The 16,561-nt window shown below is 35.2% G+C and overlaps 1 protein-coding gene across 1 annotated transcript in view; it reads right to left on the bottom strand.

The window, feature by feature from the left end:
- The window catches only part of LOC107706496 (5-hydroxytryptamine receptor 4-like), a 24,362-nt gene extending 15,242 nt beyond the window's left edge, over positions 1-9,120 (bottom strand). The window contains exons 1-5 of the mRNA XM_016510223.1: positions 9,004-9,120; positions 4,018-4,112; positions 3,798-3,929; positions 2,479-2,679; positions 869-1,022 (exon numbers count right to left, since the gene is read on the bottom strand). Of these exons, the coding sequence (XP_016365709.1) occupies positions 869-1,022; positions 2,479-2,679; positions 3,798-3,929; positions 4,018-4,046 (516 nt within the window). The 5' untranslated portion in view covers positions 4,047-4,112; positions 9,004-9,120. The remainder of the gene's footprint in view (positions 1-868; positions 1,023-2,478; positions 2,680-3,797; positions 3,930-4,017; positions 4,113-9,003) is intronic.
- Positions 9,121-16,561: the final 7,441 nt, after the last annotated feature.

Raw genomic sequence — 16,561 nt, 5'->3', positions numbered from 1 at the left:
ATATATAAAATATTGACTAGTAAATTAAAAAATCCCTAATATCGGTAACCAATATTATTGATAACCAATATTGTACTGATTTATCACCTGAGGTCTTGACCTTCCCAACTACATTTAACAAATAAATTAATACAACATAATTTTATACAACCAATTTTTGCAATCACTACTGTTCAAAAGTTTGTGATCAGTAAGATTTAAAAAAAAAATTTTTTTTAAGTATCTTATGCTCATCAATGCTGCATTTACTTGATCAAAAATAGAGTAAAAACAGTAATATTGTAATATATTACAATTTAAAATAACTGTTTTCTATTATTATATTTTAAAGTGTAATTTATTCCTATGATGGTAAAGCTACAGCCATTACTCCAGTCTTCAGTGTCACATTTCTTTCAGAGAGTACAAAAGCAATTATTTGAAATATAATTTTTTGTAGCAATGTAAAAGTCTCTACTATCACTTTAAACCAATTTAATGCATCATTTTTTAAAAATTAATAAATGCTGACTTCCAACTTTTGAACAGTGGTGTAATCTGTTGAATTCCTATTCAATTTTGTAAAATATATTTTGATTATTACTTTAATTACCAAAAACGTAACCTTCCTTAAAATGGTAACACTCAAGAAGTAACATCATTTAGAGCCTTTCAATATAACCAAAGTAAATAACATCATTCCATTTTTTTAATTGTTATACTAATTGTCATACAATTGTAACATTTTTTGTACTCTGTATTTGTGGCTTTTTTTTTTCAAAACTGTTTTTTTTAATGCATCTTACACAGATCTAGCAGATAGTAATTAATTAAAAGATATACAACATCAGCATAACAAGAAGAATGCATCCAACCGCTCTTTACTTACAAAGCTCTCGATTCCAATGGTATTCCAACTTTGCATGATGGGAAGAAAAGAGATGAAAATTGGGATGACCCAGCATCCAACCAGCATCAGTGAGACTCTCACAGGTGTCATCTTGTTATTGTAGACCAGAGGCTGACAGCAAATCGCATAGTACCTGCCCAAGACAAGAAGTGCAAACATCTCAAGAATGATACATGGATGCTGTCAGGCAGTACAGTGTCTTTCCTAATCAATGCATCCCTACATACTGTACTTTCATATACCCAGATGATTCTGCTGATTTTCCTTGAAAAGCTAACGCTGTGAATTATGTACACCCAGAAAATAGGCTCTCACTAGAGACTGTAGAAGCAAAGATATCATGATGAGCCATGGGAATCATACGGATGGAGAAAGGACTTGGTGATACAGTGGGACAGATAAACAGAATATGTTGCTCGAAAGAGAGAGAGAGAGGCTTTGAGAGACTAAGAATGAGTCATGTTACTGCCATATGGACCAGGTGCGGTGCATAAATCACAGCTGCTCTGTTACGGGCCAAGAGAGTTGCGGTCTTCCTAATGGGTGAGCATGAGAAAATTTGCATACGTAATCCAGCAAATTACACATAATTAGCTGACACGCTGACAAACCCCTGGAGTTAGTGTCAAGACATAAACTATGTGTTTCTTTTTTTGTGAGTACATTTCTGAATGTACGGTTCACTCTGTGAGTTGTAAATAAAACGCATCTTTACAATCAAAGAAACATAACAATTAGGAATAGGACAAAATAAAAAATTAGACATAACAATACAGGCTGGACATCATCTTTGCATATAACACAGCAAGGTGCCAGAAAAGCATTGTAGCACATTATAATTTTGTTACGCATGATTACAGGGCTTAAAACCTTTCAGAGTGCCTCTGGTTGCTAAAATGCAAATCCTACAGTTTAGAGAGAAAAAAAGTAAATAAACTGTATGAATAAATAAATCCAAAAGTTTGTAATGATACATCTTTTTTTTTTTTTTGAAAGACATCTCTTATTCTTACCAAGGCTGCATTTATTTGATGAAAAATCAACAGAACAGTAATATTGTGAAATATTATTAGAATTTTAAATAACAGTTTTCTATTTTAATATATTTTTTAAATATAATTTATTCCTGTGATACTCCAGTCTTCAGTGCCACATGATCCTTCAGAAATCATTCTAAAGTGCTGATTTGGTGCTTAATTATTATTGCTGCTTAATTTGTAATGATATTTCACAATATAACTGTTTTTACTGTATTTTTGATCAAATAAATGCAGCTGTGGTGAGCTTAGAAGACTTCATTAAAAATCTTAATTATTCCGGTTATTTGACTGTTAATGTATATATGTATATAAAATTTATATAAAAAAATATGACACTGCATGTCATGAACCAAACAGGTTTTAGAGAGGAAAAAACGTATCATCAAATCTAGCAAAGAAGACTGCTGTCCCAAAACTATTACGCGCATGATAACATGTTCTAATTTAAGACCTCTATTCTCAATATTGCCATGGCAACACAAGCCGTTATCTGTGTAGAACAACATTAGTAATTTTTTGTTTCTATATTAGCTTTACAAACGCACTCACCTGTCCAGTGCAATGCAGCACAGATGCAGAATAGACGCAGTGGTTAGCAGGACGTCCAGTGAGGTACGGACCAAGCAGAACGTCTCTCCATATTTCCACTGACCTGTGGTCAGCTCTATGGCTGCCAGCGGCATCACAACAAGGGCAACTAGAAGGTCTGCAAATGCCAGTGATACAATGAAGAAGTTGGTCTTCTTCTTCCTATATACAGAACAGTAAATAAACAAAAATAACAGTAATAAACTTTAGTTCACTGCAGAAAATGTTTTAGTGTCTATACACAGAATATACTCATGTTTAAGCTGTTATGATACTTTATCATACACAAGAACCCTCACAGACTGATGCATGTCCAGTTATTAACATCATAAATTAAATTTTTTATATTTTATAAAAAAAATTATGTAAATTTTTATCACTATACATCTTGTTATATTACCCTGGCATCGAGTTACCGAAAACTAGTTAACTCTGCTAGTTGAGAGTTTGTAATACAATGGCTGAGGGAGGGATGGCAAATTAGATTGGAGAAAATTGGAACATAAAAAACTATATTTCTTTCAGTTCACCACTATTGAAGTTTACCCAATTATAATGACCGCAGCTTCTGAGAAAACAGGAAACGTTAAAATGATCCATTTTAACTTCATATGAAAAGTATGAACAATCTGCTATTGGTTGGAAAAATAGATGGCTCCACCCCAAACTCATGCCATTGGTTGAGCTATTGTTGCTATGTGGGGCTGGTCAGAATTCTCAAACAAGCAGAGCAATGTTTTGAAAACACCAGAGAACCACAGTGTTACTTGTTTGTAACATTAAAGGGATAGTTCACCCAAAAATGACAATTCTGTCATTAATTACTCACCCTCATCTCGTTCCAAACCCGTAAGACCTCCATTTATCTTCGAAACACAAATTAAGATATTTTTCTGACCCTGCATAGACCTCTGTTCAAGGTCCAGAAGGACATCGTTAAAATAGTCCATGTGACATCAGTGGTTCAACCGTAATTTTATGAAGCTACAAGAATACTTTTTGTGTGCAAAGAAAACTAAATAACAACTTTATTCAACAATTTCATCAAATATATCTTAAATTGTGTTCCGAAGATGAACGAAGGACTTACGGGTTTGGAACGACATGAGGGTGAGTAATTCGTGACAGACATTTTTGGGTGAACTAGCCTATTCCTTTAACCTACAAATGCCTTACTTTTAGATATCTTGCATATTAAACTTATATAATATTAATTTATTTTAACATCAAAAATGTACACTGACAAAGCCAATTTAAATGTAGATATGAAGCAGCATTACCTTAGCTGTCTGTCTTTACAGAGAGCCACCATCACAAGCAAATTACCAAGTGCAGTCAGTATAATGATAGTCACCAGGACGATAGACAGCGTTATCTTTGAAGTGTGTTTAGACACACCTTCATCCACTGAACTGTAGACAAAAATATGCAGCCAATTATATATAAACAGATAAGATCAATACTTACATATGTAATAAAATATTTTGAGGTGGTTCTTACTCGTCCGCTGAGTCTGATGATGTGGCCATCACTGGTCATCTGTATGGAAGTGGTCAGATGGGGTTTTGTTCACACAAGACAATGCAGTCCCTCTCCTGTGGGATAAACACAAATGTTTTGCGTTCTCACATCCCAAATTCAATCATATTCTTTCAGCATGAGATTCAAAGTGAGAGCACTGAGACTAAACCATCAGCACGTTTGTAAATGAAACACAGGCTTGTGGGATATAACAAGTAAATATGAGCCATGATGAGTGTCTGACCATCTTCCTTTCTAAGCAAAACTACAGGCTCACAAGAACTAATCATTGCATGCTGTCAGTCAGCATTTTGTTGACTAAATCATTGATTTGAGATTTACTTTGTTACAGAAATTAGGACCTAAAAATATTAAATGTTCCTAATAAACTTTGCACATTGCAAATAACCTAATAAACTTTAAACATTGCAATGTCTAAAATGTGCAAATCTGAGTGGAATACAATACGTGTGAATTTTTTATATATTAGCAGTATTCGTGAAATGAAGTCATTGTAAACTGACTTGAAAAGTGATTTTTTCTCTAGCTTGCTTCCTTACTTGGCATATTACGATTATTACAACTACAATTAATATATTTATTTTATATATTTACATTTACATTTATGCATTTAGCAAACCCTTGTATATATATATAAATAGAATAATAAAATAATTATATGCTTAATTATATACACCGCATAGAGGTTTTCAAGAGCCGGTGTGAATAAATATATATTTAAATTCAAAGAGACAGGATAGTCTGTGCATGATCTGATGTTTTATTCGGACCCAGAATAAGGCGAGATGAACATCGCGGAGCGCAAAACACTCCGTGCAGTGTGTGTTTCAATCATACTCGAAGCCAGAGGGAGCTCACGTGCAGAAAGTCGTACCAGGAAATTCCTATTAAGGACAAAAGCGTCCAGCTATCACTGTTAGAAAACAGTTGTTTTCACAGAAAAACTGAAACGTCTGGAAACATGAAGACATTAAACACGATTGCGACAGTATATGGTTTATTTGTGTTTGTCAAGTCATCTCCAGATAATAAAGTATATGAACAATGCAGTGCTAATTGACATAGCATTTATTACAGTATAGAAACTATTCTGCCTTATTATGTGATAAAAAAGTGTTTGTAATATATAAACAAATGATTATTATTGGTTATTGTCCAGCAGTGAATCTGATTTCTTAGCCAATTAAAAGCTAGAAATTTGAGAAAAATTTAACTTGCCTATACACTACCAGTCAAAAGTTTTTGAACAGTAAGATTTTTAATGTTTTTTAAAGAAGTCTCTTCTGTTCACCAAGCCTGCATTTATTTGATCCAAAGTACAGCAAAACAGTAAAATTTTGAAATAGTTTTACTAGGCTATTTAAAATAACTGTTTTCTATTTGAATATATTTTAAAATGTAATTTATTCCTGTGATTTCAAAGCTAAATGTTTAGCATCATTACTCCAATCATACGATCCTTCAGAAATCATTCTGAATTTTTTCAGGTTTTTTTGATGAATAGGAAGTTCAGAAGAACAGCATTTATCTGAAATAGAAATATTTTGTAACATTATAAATGTCTTTATCATCATGATCAATTTAAAGCATTCTTGCTAAATAAAAGTATTAATTTCTATATTAATTCTCCCTCCCCCCCTTGAATGGTATAGTGTATAATATTACAAAAGGTTTTTATTTTAGAAGAATGCTGCTCTTTGGGTCTTTCTATTCATCAAAGAATCCTGAAAAAATGTACTCGACTGTTTTAAATATTGATAATAATAATAATCATAAATGTTTCTTGAACAGCACATCAGCATATTAGAATGATTTCTGAAGGATCAAGTGACACTGAAGACTGGAGTAATGATGCTGAAAATGTAGCTTTGATCACAGGAATGAATCTAATTTTAAAATATTTTCAAATAGAAAGCAGTTATTTTAATAGTAAAAATATTTCACAATATTACTACTTTTGCTGTATTTTGGATCAAATAAATGCAGGCTTGGTGAGCAGAAGAGAATTCTTTAAAAAAAAAAACATAAAAAATCTTACTGTTCAAAAACTTTTTACTTGTAGTGCAAGTGTCCATACAAATATTCAGAATATGTTAATATTAATACATTTTGAATATTAATATGTATAATTATTTTACTATCCTATTCATTTGTGTGTGTTGTAATATAACTTTCCCCACACTTTATAGACTTTATAGATGTTTTTGCAAACACATTTCAGATTTGATGTCAAAGGAGTACTTGAGCCTTGATGGTGCTGTGGGGTACATAAAACAAAAAAGGTTGAAAAATACTGGCCTTTAAATTGAAGTCATATGTCTTATTATACCCTCAAAACACATCAAATGTTGAAGGTAAGACACTGAAGACAGAAAAACTTCAGCACAAAGTGCATGCACTCCATCATCACACCGTTAATACCCACAGTGGCCAAATCACACCCTGTGCCTGTGGCGCTGGAGCCATAACTCACGCAGAAGTGGAGAGAGCTCTCACAGAGTAAACACTGGAAGCGTGTGATGTATTTGCCCAGCTGGGAGGCTCAAGTGGGTATTACAGAGACAGCTTGGACACTTCTTTCCTGTTCTGTTGCTTTCGTATGAGTTTCAAATGAGCCACATGATTATTATAGCCCTGTATCAAACACACTGAACTAAACAGGCTATTCTAAACAGCTACACAGCTGATTTACACATGATTCTTGTGTAGGACAAAGTAAAAGGGTCATTCTACAAAACAGGTGCCACTTGTTTCCCTCATATGCATATGTGTAAATTAATGTAACAATCAACATCTGTAGGCAGCTTTTACTATGTGTCAACACAGAATATTGTGAAACCCCTAAGGAGACATGATGATGAAAAAGAATATGAAATTATATATGAGAAATATATATGATGAAACTGATACAGTATTTTAATGCTTTTGTTGTATCTTGCAAATTTTTGTGTTCACCCAAGAAACTTTGCATTTGCAAAAGTTTTGTATTCTTTGAGCAAACACAAAATTTCTCAGAAAATACAAAAGCTTTGAATTATTATTTTATATTGGAATTTAAATCTAGTATTTTGTTTTTATTCCTTTTTTAATTTTTAACTGGCATATTGCATTATTATAAATCCTTAACAATGTCCCTAGTTTGTGTGTCAATCCTGTTAGCATCATACAATAATATATACCCAGTTATAATGCACTATTATTTCATAAATCACACTTTCAGTAAGTAAATTTTAAGGACAAATTAAAGTTTCTTCCTTTTACCACTTTATCCAAGATTTTGTCATGTTTGTCAGTAGGTGACAATCTTAATGTCAACCCTGTTACCATGTTTTTGTACGGTAAAAACAACTGACAAATGAAAAGTATTCATCTATAAAAACATTACTATTAAATTATCTTTCTAAGAAGCAACATTGTTTCATAATCTTGAGCACAAGGCTTGTCAAATTAAACTGTAACTGTCAACTCTGTTACCTTTCAGAATCTACGCAATTATTGTTCTAAAATGCATCCATTAAGCTTACAACACCATAATGCAATTAACTCTTAACACACATATTATGAGGTTTCAGTCTTAAATTTTTTTTTTTAATCATATGAAACTTCAAAATCAAACGGGGACAGGCACCCGTTTCATCAAATGACCCAAAAAGACAGCTGAGCTGAAGTATGAAAGCTGATGCCATGTGACACGACACTAAATTTGAATAATCTTGTCTCATAAGATCTAAGAGTTCACTGTTTCCTTCAGCTCAAGGGATTTCAAACATAGTTAACTGTCTGAAGCATATAGATCTATTCTGAAAAAGGAATCTGAACATTCCTGTTTTCACAAAAGCATTAAATAAACTGGGACTTCAAACTCTATACACTCTAAAACTCTAAACATGTTATACTTGAAACCGCACCCAAAAGTGATACATCACAACCTGAATGCTTCACTATCGAACAATTGACAAAAACACTAAAACATGGTTGTATTAAACAAAATATTAGACTAACATATTACAATGAAACAGGTATAGCTCTATAGGTTTCAATAAGGATCTACCTCAGCAAACACCCATAACTCTTGGCAAGTTACTGTCACTTTAATATATTGGCAATACTTACTGGGCAGTTTCTCTGATTTTATTGATTTCTCTTATATGAAGGTTAACGTGACATAACTGACATAATGAAAAGAATCTGCACTGACAAACCCTCTAATAACTGATTTCGACACCTTCCCACACAACGTCTTTTTTCATTTCATGCCACCAGGAAAACTGAGTGGTATTTGCATTTAAAGGGATAAATCACAATCTGTGGTGAAAAGAAAACATAAGCCATAAGCCTCACACAAGTTATGAGAGTGACATTTTCACACCATCATAAAACCCATATTGGAGTAACGCAAATGTAGTGGTCTTAAACACACATTTATCATGTAGTTATGGATTTACATGTCTATATACAACAATAACAATCCGTAAAATGGTCTTTGATCACAAAAACATACAATAAAATTAGCATTATATGTATGTTTTTCACATTAACTGACTGAAAAGGATTTCACAAAGTTCTTGCTCATCACAAAAAAAAAAAAAAAAAAGAGAGTAAAAGCTATTATGAGGTTTCAGTCTTGAAAGGATCAGTCCTTCTCAATCACAGTTGCACCCAAATTCCTCTAAAATCTGATTAGTAAACAAATAAACTCTGATATTCTCTAATTGAAACTAAGAACTCCAATGTTGTAAAAATGCAACTGGAATAATTTTTGGGATCTAACTTGTTATTAGTAACTTGAATAACAACAATAATAACAGTAGCCTACTACTATTATTAAAATATTTTAAAACAGACATTAACGGTACTTTATGGTGTTTATAATGACCTGCTGCACATTTTGACACTTTAAGGCATTTAAGTGCAAAGCAGCATCATTCAGCTAAGTTTACTCACCCAGGGGCTCCGTGTTTCAGACGTCTTTGTGAATCCACACGTATTTCTATAAACTGTCATATTCCATCCCAGTTAGTCGGAGACTGAAGTGCTCTTCTCTGCCCTGTGTTACAAGTCAAACAGCTGCAGCAAACAGCAGATCATCTGTTGATGTAAGTGCATCGGCGCTCTGAGTCTCTGCCTGTCCATAGCACATGAGTCTGAAACAAACCACAACAGAGCAACAGCGCCACCTGGTGTTTCACATCACATTACTGCGCTTAGACAAAATAAAGGCATTATATTATATGTGCAATATTTACTATATATATAGTAATATATATACATATTAGGGCTGTCAGTCGATTAAAAACTTTAATCTAATTAATTACATGATGTTTCGATTAATTAATCGCAAAATAAATTTGACTGTGAAAATACCCACAAAAGGTTATTTAAAGATATTTTTGTTAAATGAGAAAGTATCAAGTAGGACCTTACAAATTGTAGCTTTAGAAATATTTTATTTGATTCAACAAAAAAATGTATTACACATAAACATTTAGGCTACAATGGCCTAACATAAACTATGGAACATAAAAGAAGATAATTTGAGAAACATCTCAGTATTGTTTGTTCATACAATGAAAGTCATTGGTAACCAAAACAGCTTTGTACCAACAGTCTTCAAAATACCTTCCTTTATGTTCCACAAAAGAAAGGTTTGAAATGACATGAGAGAGAGAGTAAATTATGACAATTACAAATTATTATTAAAAATGTATTATTGCCAATGCTTTACAAAGCCTCAGTTTGTTTGTCTTAATGCCTAGTTTTAACGTGTTTTAATGCCTAGGTTGGTTGTCACTTTTAAATCAGACCTAGATTTCATCATGGAAAAAATAAATGATGTTGATGAGCTTGGCAGATGCAGGATAGAGTTTATCTTAAATGGTTTACTGGGCAGCGTGTGCTTTTTCTCAGACATGTGCCTCACAGACTCGCTGGCTGAAAATAATGATTTGCATGACTCTTGTTCAGTCTGTTGTTATTGATTTACTCTCAAGCAGTTGTTATGAACCAGAGAGTCGGACATGTTCCCAGCACAAATATGAGCGACGATCGAGGGTAAAAGAGAATAAATATACTCCTACACCATCATTTTTTGTTCCAACATTCTGTTTAATCACTGTGGTTACAGAGAAGCGCCGCTGTAAATTGGTAAAAGAGATGCGTGTTAAATCTTCATGATTTGCACATAGGGGCTTTCATTGCTTGCCCTTGTCCCTCAACTGAATAATGCATAGGTCAGAGCTTACACTAACTCTTGGCTTATGATTAGAAATTGATTGTTATGTGCAGTCTGTTTGAGTGAGAGGACCTGGGCTCAGGAGCTGAGGTCATCGCGCCACATCCTCCTCTGAGCCATAAAATCAAAACACACATCCTGAGTGCAGGGGTAAAGCAAGACACACACCACCTGCACTTCGGAGCCTGCGCATGCAACCTTAGGGTGCTTTATAATTCCCCGGCTGTTTGGAAATGAGTGAATAATCCGGGCAAATGGAGCGGCATGTGTGCCTAGGCATTTTCAGCATCCTGTGTCCACACCGCCAGAGTGTATTATTAACCTCGGGGAGGTCAGCGAGTCAGGCCGTTCTCTGAAAAGGAGCAGAGCATGTTTCCAGTGAACCTGCTTTGGAATTTATCACACAGAACTGATCAGTTAAGCTGGCACAAGAGTTAATATTCAAACCGCTCAGAGGATCTGAAAATGATCTATTTGGAACTATATTGTGAAAGCTATGCAAACACATTTATATATGGCTGTTCAGTCAAGGCTAATTCACACTTTTTTGATTAATGAATAAAATAAGATCTGTCGTTGACAATATTTGAAGGCTTTCACACTTTGTTCTATACAGACACTACGGTTTAAAAGTTTGTAGTCAGTAAGATATTTTTTAAAGAAATTAATACTTTTATTCAGCGAGGATGCATTCAATTGATCGAAAATGTAAGTAATGACATTTATAATATTACAAAAGGTGTCCATTTCAAAAATGCTGTTCTTTTGAACTTTTTATTCTTTAAAAAATCCTGAAAAAAAAAAAAAAAAAAAAAACATATCGCGGTTTCCATAAAAATATTAAGCAGCACAGCGGTTTTAAACTTTATTTAACTGAAAAATTCAAACTTTTTATCTCAGGAATAAATTACATTTTAAAGTATATTAAATAATTAACAGGTAAATAACCAATTAAACAATTAAATAGTGTAACAAACTAAACCATTTAAAAATAACTAGAATGTTACTTTAAATTGTAATAATATTTCACAAATACACATTTTTACTATATTTTTAATGAAATAAATACAGCATCTGAGCATAACAGACTTCTTTTAAAAATCTTACGGACCACAAATTTAACTGTTGCTGGGCAACGATTAATCGCATTTGTGTGCTTAATATATGTACGTTGTATATTTATTATGTGTATATAAATACACATATTTAAGAAAAATATGTTATGTATGTTACATAGTTATAGTCACGATGTAGGTAGATGAGGCACACAGCGAAGGAGTAATCCAAAAGGTGAGTCTTTAATTATCAATCCAAGAGTGTAATACAGAATAACAGAGGAGATAAGCACCACAACATAACTTCAGAGCAAGACAAGGGAACTGAGGAAAACACAGGGTATATAAACACATGGAACGTAATTAGGGAGAACTGAAACAGGTGAGGAGTAATCAAAACAGGTGAACAGAATAAACGATGATTAACTAAACGAGAACAGGAACTGAACCAAATAGGGGCAAACAGGAACAAATATGTGACAGATATCACCCCCCACCTTGGAGGTCCCGCAGGACAGGCTTGGACCACACGCCTCCAAGGCGGTACCGGATCCGGGTCCCATGGCGGAGCGGGCAGCTCGGGTTGCCATGGCGGAGCTGGTAGCTCAGGAGGCCATGGCGGATCCTCTGTATATGCCCCCCCCACCCCTCCTCCCAATTTTCTTGGGGAAAACTAGAAATCCTGGGGGGCGTTCTAGAGGAGCGGGCACTTGAGGGCGCTCTGGAGGGGATTCAGGGACTGGAGCCCTCCTTGGGCTAAACACGGGGACAGGAGCCCTCCGTGGGCTAAACTCGGGGACCAGGAGCCCTCCGTGGGCTATACTCGGGGACCAGGAGCCCTCCGTGGGCTATACTCGGGGAAGTGAGTTTTGGGACTGGAGCAGACACTGGAGCGAGCTCTGGGGCTGGAGCCGACACTGGAGCGAGCTCAGGGGCTGGAGCCGACACTGGAGCTTGCCTAGTGACCAGAACCAACCACCTTCTCCTCCTCAGATTCCCCTCTAGGCTCGGGGTGAAAGGCACGGCTGGCAGGCTTGCCGTTGCGGTGACCGGCGGGCTTGGGTCAATGATGGCCGGCGGGCTTGACAACGGCGCGGCCTGCGGGCCTATCTTTGGAGCGGCCGGCGGGCTCTTCTTCGGAGCGGTGAAACGTGCGGCGGTTTCCATGCCGCAGGGGAAAAAAAAAACAGGAAAACAAACTATTCAAAAAGGCAGAAAACAAACGCGGGGAAAAGACGCCGCTTACTTTCAGTTTTTATGGTCTTGCTTTCTGTCATGATGTGGGTAGATGAGGCACACAGCGAAGGAGTAATCCAAAAGGTGAGGCTTTAATTATCAATCCAAGAGTGTAATACAGAATAACAGAGGCGATAAGCACCACAACGTAACTTCAAAGCAAGACAAGGGAACTGGGGAAAACACAGGGTATATAAACACATGGAACGTAATTATGGAGAACTGAAACAAGTGAGGAGTAATCAATCAATACAGGTGAACAGAATAAACGATGATTAACTAACCGAGAACAGGAACTGAACCAAATAGGGGCAAACAGGAACTAAACAGAAACAAACATGTGACATATATATATATAATATAAATGATATTAACATAAATATACATGTGAATATTTTTAAAATATATACTGTATGTGTGTCTTTACATATACATAATAAATATACACAGTACACACACAAGTATTATATAAACAAAATCTTTTATTTTGGATGCGATTAATCGCGATTAATCGTTGCCCAGCACTAATTTTAATATTTTCCGTTTTATTATTTCAGTCATTTCAGTACATCAAGTTAAACTAAATGAAAATTTGACATTTTTCCTTGGCAAGTGGCTGAAATAAAATAAGTTTAGGTTTTTGTATATTTTATTTTATTTCAGCTAACATTTACTTTATTTCGAGTTACAAACATGTTTTTTATGGTTTTAGTTTTAGTTAACTATAACAACCCTTCCTCAGACATGAATACTGAAGCTGTTATGTACAAACTGCTAACAAGTTGCTATATAACAACTAAAAATCATCGTGGAAAACTGCAACATTCTACATGAGCATGGAAGTATCTTACAACAGATTTCACACAACAAACTTGCAAATTGCAAACAACAGACCTGCAATTAATTTCAAAAGTGTTCAGAAATTCTTCACTAGAGAACAGAACAAATGTCGGCGCTCCAAGTCTGCTTTTGATTATTTATGTTTGTCAGATTGTTAGGCCATAAGCCAAGTCTAGCCATGTTTGTTTCATATGCTGTCCTAATAGAGTTATACATAAAACATCAACACCTGCTCCATTCTCAGGAAGGATTGAGCTGTTTCCTACTTTAAAAGAACTCACTCTCTATATATTCAAACAAAGACCACAGTTCAAGACCATCAAGTCATTAGTATTCACACCTGTGTGTTTGAGATAAAACGTAAAAAAACCAAAGCTTATAAGTGCATAGTGGCTTACAGGTGGCAGGCAGTTTTTTTTTTTTTTGTACAGTTTGCTTAGTAGGTGACAAGACGTCTACTGTCAGTAAACAGGATGCAGCAGCCACTTAATGACACATTAGTGCCACCCAGACAGGGCTAATGCTCTGACAAACACTGAGTCAAGAGTGTAATTGTCCCACTGGGTGCTCTGTTTAGAGGTAATGGCACTGTCTTACCATTACAGAGGTTTATGCTGAAGTCTAAAACTGTTAGAACTGTTTTGCGATTAATTATTAATTCTAATTAAAGTTCATTAATAATACATTAGCATTAATGTTCATGGGTGTTTTAAAAAACTGGGTACTGTAATGAAACTACATAGAAAATTCATTCACAATTCATTATGCCAATTGGATTTAATGACTTAATAATTGCATAGCTGTCCTTGTTAAAAGGAATTACACATGTGTTTACACTCCTTGAATATGCTTGTGGCCTCTATATGTGCAACGCAGTTGTCATTTTGAATATCCATCCTGGTGAACATGAAATATTAGGATGCATATTCAAAAGCACATGAATCTCAGGCAAAAAAAATCCATGACCTTTCATGCTCTTGCCTTGATTTTGTACAGTGTACTTGATTTTTAAAGGGATAGTTCACTCAAAAATGAAAATTCTGTCATTGTGTCGTTCCAAACCCGTAAAACCTTCGTTAATCTTCAGAACACAAATTAAGATATTTTTGATGAAATCCGAGAGCTTTCTGACCCGGCAGCAATGCAACTGAAAAGTTCAAGGGCCCGAAAGGTAGTAAGGACATCGTTAAAATAGTCCATGTGACATCAGCGGTTCAACTGCAATGTTATGAAGCAACGAGAATACTTTTGTGTGCAAAGAAAACTAAAATAACGACTTTGAAGTATTTGACGAGCGTTCACAAAGTATCCTCGTAGCTTCATGAAATTACGGTTGAACCTCTGATGTCAAATGGACTATTTTAATGATGTCCTCCTTACTACTTTTCTGGGTCTTGAACGTGTCAGTTCCGTTGCTGTCTATGCAGAATCAGAAAGTTATCGGATTTCATCAAAAATATCTTAATTTGAGTTTCAAAGATGAACAAAGGTCTTATGGGTTTGGAACGACATGAGGGTGAGTAATTAATGACAGAATTTTCATTTTTGGGTGAAAGCTTTTCCCTTTAAGAAGCTTCAGCTATGATATCACACCCAGACCTCACATCCTGTTCTGTACCTTTTTGTAGAAGAACGTATTGTGTTTTCGTCGGTCAATGTCTGGGACAAATTCAAATGAGTTATTTTAAGAACAAATGCAAAAAAATTGATGACGCAGATGTTCATTGGTGGCTAATGATTACTTCAGTTTTCACTGGATTACAAACATCCTCCTGTCATACATATAACCTCATATATTACATATTATACTTCTTTCTTGCTCTCTACTGCAATTTTCTGTACTTTCTTCAACAAAAATGATTGTAAATAATCTTTTAATTAAATCTGTTATTTTTATTTTACATGCATTACCTTCTTTATGATTATATATTACAAAAACATACTTTACAACTACAATGCTTATTGAAGCAGAGATAACTTGCTCTCAAAGTTGGGTTTCTTACCCAGATGGTCTCCTCCCACACCCCAGTCCCCCCTCCAGTCACCTTGTGTTCTTCAGTCATGCACACTTATTTCCTATCAGTTATTTTTCCTGCCCTCCTTGACCCCGCTGACCTCTCGCTCTGCAGCCTGTCTGCTCTCACACTCAGTTTTAAAAACACTGTGCTACACAAAGTGTCAAGCTTTCTCTTGCCCTCCCTCTCAGACCTCTCAGTGCGACGGTGCCAAAGGTCTCACGGCACGGGCAGGCTTACCTCTTACTTCACTCTGCTTTTGCAACTTGACAATTGACGTCTCAAGACTCCAACTACAAGAGAAGAAATGTTTTGCATTTAGAAAAATCAGATGAACAGTGCAGTGTGTACTTGTGCTCTTTATTTAACTGCTTTCAGTGTGTCATTACTCAGGAAATCAATTCATTGGAGATCACACAGGATAATTATAGAGCGAGTCTCAAGACTCAATTGTTAGCACAAGGTTCCATTCAGTGCTGTTCACGTGGGAAGTCAGTTCATTGTGTGCATCAGCTTATCCATTGTTTTATTCATATTCTAATGACACATTTTCCAGTAACCCTAAGTGTAAAGGATAACACAAAGTACTTGATTCACTGAATAGCTGTTTTTGTGTGACTTGTAAGTGAAAGCCTAGTAATTTATGCATCGATAGAGAAACTAAACTGAACTGATAAAATAATGCTTGTTTCCAAACAAGTTTCCCAAACACAGACTAAAAACCTTGTATATATTATCGCATAGGCCTAACAACAAGAGATTTTCCCTCACAGTATTTCAGCAATCATGCCATGTGTTCTGTATTTTGTTCCCATTCTTAATCAGAACTAGCAATGCCGATTTCTAAACGAATCATGTTGTGAGTAGATTCTTTCCCACACTTTGGTCAAAGTTAGCAAAACGCTCTGAATCAATTCGTGATTCAGTCTGAATGATCCGCACAGCTCACTCACACACTGAAATGTCTGGAATGGTGATACTTTTTTTACACAGAGAACAAAAAGAGTGATGGATGGGTTGCATATTTAGACATTTACCTATACATTTTATCGGAACAACCTGAAATAGCATCTATCTGTTTGTCAGCCACAAAGAAAATATAAGTTTAACATCTGCATGTGTGC

The sequence above is a fragment of the Sinocyclocheilus rhinocerous genome, unplaced genomic scaffold (genome assembly GCF_001515625.1).
Source record: "Sinocyclocheilus rhinocerous isolate Xijiao unplaced genomic scaffold, SAMN03320098_v1.1 scaffold1405, whole genome shotgun sequence".
In the NCBI taxonomy this organism is placed as follows: domain Eukaryota; kingdom Metazoa; phylum Chordata; class Actinopteri; order Cypriniformes; family Cyprinidae; genus Sinocyclocheilus; species Sinocyclocheilus rhinocerous.
Note: the sequence above shows the minus strand (reverse complement) of the source record. Positions and strands in the feature narration are given on the sequence as shown.